Here is a 7,460-nt window from a genome sequence, read left to right as displayed (position 1 = left end):
TGTTTTCAATATATTTGTCCACTACCCCTTACGTTACTTGTTTGCTAATTTCAGAAAAATAAATGGAATGAGATTTGCGAATTGCATGGAGTAGTTGCAGTCCATGAAGAACAATCGAAGTTTTGCCACGTCACGATGACTTAATTGACTGGATAAAATTATTTTATGAGATTTATTTACCCATCTGTTTTGCTCCAGTTCCCCCAAACCGTTCCATGTGTGTCACGTCCGACTAAGAAGCAAAAGTGGTTTACACTCTATGAAATAATATTCACCAATTGTTAGAAAGGTCACGTCTTCTATATAATAGTTGACTCCCATTCTTGTTCTGTCACAATAGCTTCTTTGTGAACCAGACCTTGAATCGACAAACACCTAATATTGAAGGTAAACACGACCTCTGCATACCACGTACAGCCATTGACATTGGCAGCTCATATGGCAACACAGACATATATAGCGACTTTTAGAAAAGATCAACTGGCCTCGTAGTATTGTCGTTTTCGTTTTGCAAAAGTTACTGAATTGACTGTGATAATTGAAAAAAAGAGTTTGGTGGGCTCATTGGCACAGACAGGCCACTTTTCTGCGTCGTTGCGAACAGGAAAACAACTGCATATTCTGTCGGGCTGCAAAGGACTATGTACGGTAATAAAATGACGAAAGGGCCCGGGGTTTCGACAATGGTAGCACTGGCACTGCTTCTGCTGCATGCAGAGATTCAAGCACAACCAATACCGCAGGGTAAGGAATCGATAATATACATTTGACTTGTAATCGAGAGTCTGTATTTTAGTTGCAGGAACACCTGTCCACGATACCAGGTGTAGTCGACAGATATTATAGGGAAATGTGTACGTTACATTCATGATTCTGTATTTTGACGATGGCGCTACAGTCAGTGGCGTCGCCAAGGGGGGGGGGGGGGGGGGGGGGGGGGGGGGGGCACGTGCCCCCCCCCCCTGGAAAACCTAGTGCCCCCCCGAGTGCCCCCCCATCAAATGCTGGTGCCCCCCTATCCTCTGCAAAATTCTGCGCGTTGTTAAAATCATTACCTCAAAAATAGCAATTTCTGGAGATATCTTCAAATCGAATTTAGCATCAAATGTGGCACCATTTTGCATCTAGCCCATCCTCCGTATGCGAAAATTTTCCAAAGGGGAGGGGGCACCCCCTCCCCTTAGAGACCCCTCCCCCAGGACGGCGATCCGTATCCACCTAAGTGCCCCCCCCCCCCATCAAATGCTGGTGCCCCCCCCCCCCTGTGCCCCCCCAGACTGAAAAGTCTGGTGACGCCACTGGCTACAGTCTGAGGATTTTCAACGGAAAAGACGTTTTCGAGGACAAAATGTCACTGGAACCATGAAATTAATTTTGAGAACAACGTTCCACTTAATAGTTTGCACATGCAGAGGAAGGCCATATAACTAGCTCTTTATATCACTCAGTTTTCTATATACAGATATGATACGTATGGGGGTTAAAAAAAATCAATATATACAGATTTCCACTTATAGGATTTGGTAAGGGCAAATGTGTTTTTTTAAGTTCTTACAAACGTTTCTTACTTTTATAGGTTCAGTCACATATTAATTATGATTGGTACCATTTCAGAAAATTGTGAGAAACATTGGCAGTGTTAACAGTTAATCAAAATATATTAACTTCATGAATTACTTGCAGGTATTGTACTTGCGAATATACATTAAAGTTTAACGTCGTTTGTACTGAAAGTCGAGACCTCTGTACTACGCATGATTTAAAAAAAAAACAGACGTCAGAGGTGGGGAGGCTCAATCGAACTACACGTTCGAAATGAGTCATCCTTTTATCCTGATGTACTTTGGCAATGTAACACTGAGTGATTACAGTGTGTACAAACCTAGCTCATCAGTGACGGCCAAGTTCAATCCATTATCAGGCAGCGAATCAGCGATGTGTAGCCTTGGCCACAAAATTCCATACATTGTTTTAGTAATCCATGTAGGCCTATTTGGCCGAACTAATTCTTTATATCCAAAGATGAAAAGGGTAATAAAACCGATTCAACATAAATATACTCATTCCCAAATTCCGTTTAACAGTTATGACCAACATTGATGAAGTTGACATTCAACTAGTAAACGGCAGCGCCCCCAACGAGGGCCGGGTGCTCATTCGCTGGTCCCCAGATTCTCCCTGGACCGCCGTGTGTAACAATCCCTCCTTCAGCCACGCCATCCCATTCCAGATGTGCAGGAGGCTCGGGTACCCGTTTGCCTGCGGCCATGACTTCGCTGGTCCCCATCGCACGGACAATGCGTCGCTGGCCAACGTCACCAGCGAACGTCACCTGGTATCCTGCGCCGCTGATTTGGATGACTGGACGTTTGGTGGATGCAGTTTGCATCCGATTTCAAGTGTGGATCCGAGTATCGGACCGGCGCCGTGCATCCATGACAATGATATGTGGCTGACATGTGGATATTCAGGTATTTCTATATTAATTTTCACAAATCAAACCAATCACCTGCCAAGAAATCACCAAAGTTCAAAACCTAGCGTAGGCATATAGAAACCACAACTTCTCCATTATTCTTCTCAATTATTCGTCCTCTGTAATTAATGTAATTCACTAAATTTTGTAAAACTAAAGTCAACACGACTTTGATACTGATCATGAAAAAGATAAAGACGTGCGTACCCACGTGAATATAGATCAAAAGTTTCCAAAGAGCTGACCAGGCCACAAATCGCTGTCATTTAACACACACGTTGTAATGAAGCGTAGAGCTGAATTTTTTTTTTTTTTTGATTACATGATGAAAATAATATGAAATTTCTTTTCACCCAGGAATGCCGGATTTTCAACTGAGGCTGGTAGAGGGTGCGACATACCCGTTGTCGAATAAACTACTCCAGGGCCGTTGCGGAGCGGAGCACGAGTGGAGCGCCCTCTGCGGCAACATATTCCACAGACTCAAGCAGGGCCGCGTGGCCTGCCGGGAACTTGGCCACTCCGATCAAGCAATCAACACCGCACACGTCCCCCTGGATGTGCTGGAGCCTGAACACAGACCCAACTACACGTTATTTGTGGATATCGGCTGCGTCGGGAACGAGACGAGTCTAAGCGAGTGCCATCACTACGCGCTCCGAGACTGCCAATTCTACGTGACATTGGAATGCTTCACAGGTAAAAAGTGTTCACGCTGATTTGAAAATAAATTTTAAAAATGCACCAACAGGAGTGCTTCACCTCATATGGAGTAAACAACAAAGTGACCACAATTTAAAGACATTTGTTATCGGCTCCACAAAAAAGGGTATTGTGTCGCAAAAAGGTGAAATTGAGTTGTATACATGGTTGGAAAGCCCACAATGTAAGCTTTCATTTGGAATATAATAAAACTCCATAACCCCTCTTTTTCTGGAGATGTATGATGTACCGTATTTGAATATTAATTACTTCTTTGGAGTTCAAATAACACAACCGAGAAAACAGGCTTTGAAATAATTGGCTTTGTTGTAGAACAACAGATCGATGCACACAAAATGGTTGTGAAAATGAAAATCACATTTTGACAAAATGTTCACCCTCTCAATGTTGAGCGGGCCATTACACAATAATGCTCATGCTCAGACTTAATACCCTTTTTTGTGGAGCCGTTCACAATTTTTTAATAAAAACCGGTTGATAAACATTCATGCATTTTAATGTCAAGTAAACAAGCGCCAGCCAGAGTAGTTTTTGAATTATTTATTAACACCCCCCCCAAAAAAAGGACGAATCTTGGACAGTAATTAAACCAGCACGTTTGGAGCATGAGCGGATCAAAACGTAATAGCTTAAGCAAACATGCATTACTCATGGTACAGCAAAAAAAAACGAGCATTGAAGAATTAACATCTGAAACTTAAAAATGAAATGCAACGTCATGTACCATCATGCATCATCACCACTTGTACAAAGCCTAACGATAGAACACAATGTACATCGGATGTCTTGACCTAGCTGAATATTAAGGAGGTCATAGGTCATGAAATCCAAGCCCACAGTGCTGGCCAGGGCGCTGTTCCACTGTAATTTCTGATTGTTGTACTTGATGTTTCAGTGTTATAGATTAAATATAATCGCTTCCTTGGGTAATTTGTTTTCATTCGTGTTGCAGAAGTCGATGAGTTTGATGAGCCGGGATATCTATGTGGCTCTAAGCAGGTATGCGGTGATCAATGCAACCAGATTCATCCAATCAGTGACTCGGGAGATGACGTATTCCACTACTGCCAGTGCGACGACGCTTGCAGCTTATTCGACGACTGCTGTTACGACTACGAAGGGACGTGCAGTCCGGGGGCGCTAACCCTAGAAAGAGGAGAGTTTACCATTGAAGACTTTGGCTGCGTGTGGCTACCGGGCAGTCAGTTCACTCACATTGGTTATGCACTCATCGACCATTGTCCAATCACGTGGACGGACCCAGGAACACGCGACTTATGCCACAGGCCCGTGGATCTCAGAGATGTGATTGGCTCGCTACCGGTATATGACGAGCAAGGAGTGGATTTCAAAAACATCTACTGCGCCATTTGTCACGGAAGGTCTTTGGACAAACTGAAACGGTGGGACGTTTCCGGATCCGATAACGACCGCGATTCAACGGTACCACTGCTGTACCCATCTCTCAATCAAACCTTGCCATCAAAAGGTTGGGTCATCTCTCCTCCCCTGGGACACGAAGCCATACGAAAGTGCCCTGCTCATCTCACAGACATCTGTTTTGAACAGTACAGAGGAACCCCAACAGACGCAGGGTGCCAAGCGTACTACGCGCCCGTCAAACTTGAAGACTCAAACATCAGGTATCGAAATCCGCACTGCGCCATGTGTAATGGTAGGAACATCGTTCCTGATAACTCTTGCAGGGATCAGGTTTGTTTGGAAGGGTGTGATCCGTCGCCTTGGGGACCATGCTGGGCTATCTGCAGTCCCTACGACAGTTTCATCACGATCGAGGTTCTCTTTGACCTGTTCTCCTCTTCGTCGATCGGTGGGAGAACTTGCTCGGGGGGTCAGATCTACGATCCATTTCTTGAGATCTGCCGCGTGCTCATATGCGCACCGGGATACCGCATCAGACAGAACGAGTGTGTTCCTGCACCAACAGGTCCCTCGATATTCGGAAACAGTTCAAACGTGTTGGTAGCCATCTGCTTGTTGAACAAATTTGCACAAAATTCAACCGCTAAAATGGTCGTCGAGAGGGGCAACATTCACGCAACTTCTGACTCTACAAATTCCACATGGCAACTTGCGATTTTTGTGAATACGGTTGATGAAGCTCTCGAAGTTGAGGGTGATTTGGAGGACGCCATTGGCGCCTTTCAGTATGACTCTAAACTTGAAATGCAGTTTATTTGCAACGTGTCTTCGTTTTCAATCTTCGTGCCGTTTTCGGTGAATGCATTTTGTGCTGATTCTGTCGTAGACGGGAAGGGTATCTTCCCTGAGTACAACGGGACATTGCTGACCGTAACAGAGTACAAGTATACTCCAGAAGAACAGCAGTACTTAAAATTAAATGCACCTCCTTCCTGTCTGAAAATATTTCACCTGAACTGCTCGTCTCTCCTGTCTTTGGACAACTCTGAATACAAGAACCTTTCGGATGACATCATCCAGATTGTCGCAACCGGTTCAAGCCTATCACCTGAGGAGTATGTTCTCTTTCCCGACGGCACAGCGGTCGTTTGTTCCTTCCTAGGACCGCTGCCAGAGGGCTTGGAGCCGTACATCCGCTGGGTGATTTCCGTTATCGCGAGCTGCCTGTCCTTATTCGCTCTGGCCGCAACTTTCGTGACCTACTGCGTCTTTCCGGAACTTCGGAACACGCCTGGTAAGTCCATTATGAATCTCGTGGCGGCGCTCTTCGTCGCCATCTTGCTTTTCCTACTCTCGGGGATACTCGCGCAGAACCAAGCCGCGTGTGAATTCGGGGCAGTGGTGGCGCACTTCGCGTGGATGGCTGCTTTCTTGTGGATGACGATGCTTGCTGTAGACGTCACCCGGACCCTAGCATCGTTAGTGCCAAGAGGCACTGCCGGATCCAGTCGGTCTTTCGCTGTGTACATGGCTATAAGCTGGGGCGTACCCTTCGTCATAGTTAGCATCTGTGTCATCCTCCAGTACTGTAACTGCACCAGCCTTCCCAAGATCTACGCAGAGGGCGCTGTTTGCTGGATCACTGACGCCTCCGTCCGTCTGGTCGTGTTTTTGGTTCCGTGTTCCTTGTGTCTGCTCCTCAACTTGTTCATGTTCGTCTTAACCGTTGTGATTGTCCGTCGGAGCAGGCACGCTGCAAAAGCAGTCCGGAAGCAAGGGAAGATGAAGGGAGTCAAAGCGGAAGTTGCTATTTACGTAAAGGTAAGAGGCCTTTTGAGAGCATGAAGACGCCCTGACGACAGACCGCCATTCTTTTAGCGATATTATTTGCTGAAAGGAATAACCTTTTGGAAATTTAATTTAGAAAGAAACAAATCTAAGTGCCGGAACCAGCCAGGAAATAGGATTGAGCTACCAAGTCGTTTATGGTACTATACCCCTGCCCGTCTTGGGAAAGAATGCCGCATACGGGAATATTGGGATAATTTTAAAGACTAAAAGACTTCGTCAAATTATCAAGCCATTACAATAGATGACCTGATTAAACCCAAGTTAGGTAACAACACTCAACAATCTTCAAGATGTTTTGAGAGGCTAAAATGGTTATAATCGAGAGCAAATGAACACAACTTGGTTCTTTTCTTGGGGTTCTTTTAAGGTATCTGCTCTTGTTGGCGTGACCTGGGTGTTTAGCTTCCTGACTCAATCAGTGACGGGCATCGTAGTCTTCAACTACATCTACATCATCCTCAACTACTTTCAGGGAGTCTTCATCTTCATCGCCTTCTGCCTCAACAAGAGGGTGCGGGGTTTGTGGAAGACGAAGCTGAGAGGACGGAAAGGAATGCCCGCGAAGGGAACAGCATCCCATCCAATAGATGGCAGCAAACATTCCAGCATGACAGCAGCATCGGTCAACGCGAAAACTGAGGACACTAAACTCTGATTTAAACTTGATAAAGCCCCAGCTGAAACTTGGTTGGGGTGCCAGTTGAATATAATTTCTGTCCGAAATCGAAATGATCAAACATTAAAAATAAGGTGATTGTAGTCCTACTACACGCGTAGCTGTAACAATTTTATTGGAAAGGTAGCAGATCTTACAATTACTCTAATAACAGTCACATATTAACCTACGCATATAAAGCAATACAGTTCTAAAACTACATGAACATAACAAATGAAGCTAGGCTATCGTATAATAAAATCACAACTTCAGGAAGTTTTCTTTCATGTTGAGCACTTCGAAATAAAATTGAAGTTACACAAGCATTTTAGATTCCCTTGTATACCTCTTCGTTGTACATGTATACAAAAA

General features: G+C 44.8%; 1 protein-coding gene across 1 annotated transcript; it reads left to right on the top strand.

Annotated features, from left to right (window-relative positions):
- Positions 1 to 683: 683 nt before the first annotated feature.
- On the top strand, positions 684 to 7,157 carry LOC119725155. Its single transcript, XM_038196516.1, has 5 exons — positions 684 to 744; positions 2,085 to 2,471; positions 2,834 to 3,175; positions 4,152 to 6,403; positions 6,801 to 7,157. The coding sequence occupies exons 1-5, from the start codon at positions 684 to 686 to the stop codon at positions 7,086 to 7,088; spliced, it is 3,330 nt and encodes a 1,109-aa protein (XP_038052444.1). The 3' UTR covers positions 7,089 to 7,157.
- The last annotated feature ends 303 nt before the right edge of the window (positions 7,158 to 7,460 follow it).

Source organism: Patiria miniata, unplaced genomic scaffold (genome assembly GCF_015706575.1).
Source record: "Patiria miniata isolate m_02_andy unplaced genomic scaffold, ASM1570657v1 HiC_scaffold_18, whole genome shotgun sequence".
Classification (NCBI taxonomy): Eukaryota; Metazoa; Echinodermata; class Asteroidea; order Valvatida; family Asterinidae; genus Patiria; species Patiria miniata.
This window is presented reverse-complemented; position numbering and strand designations above follow the sequence as displayed.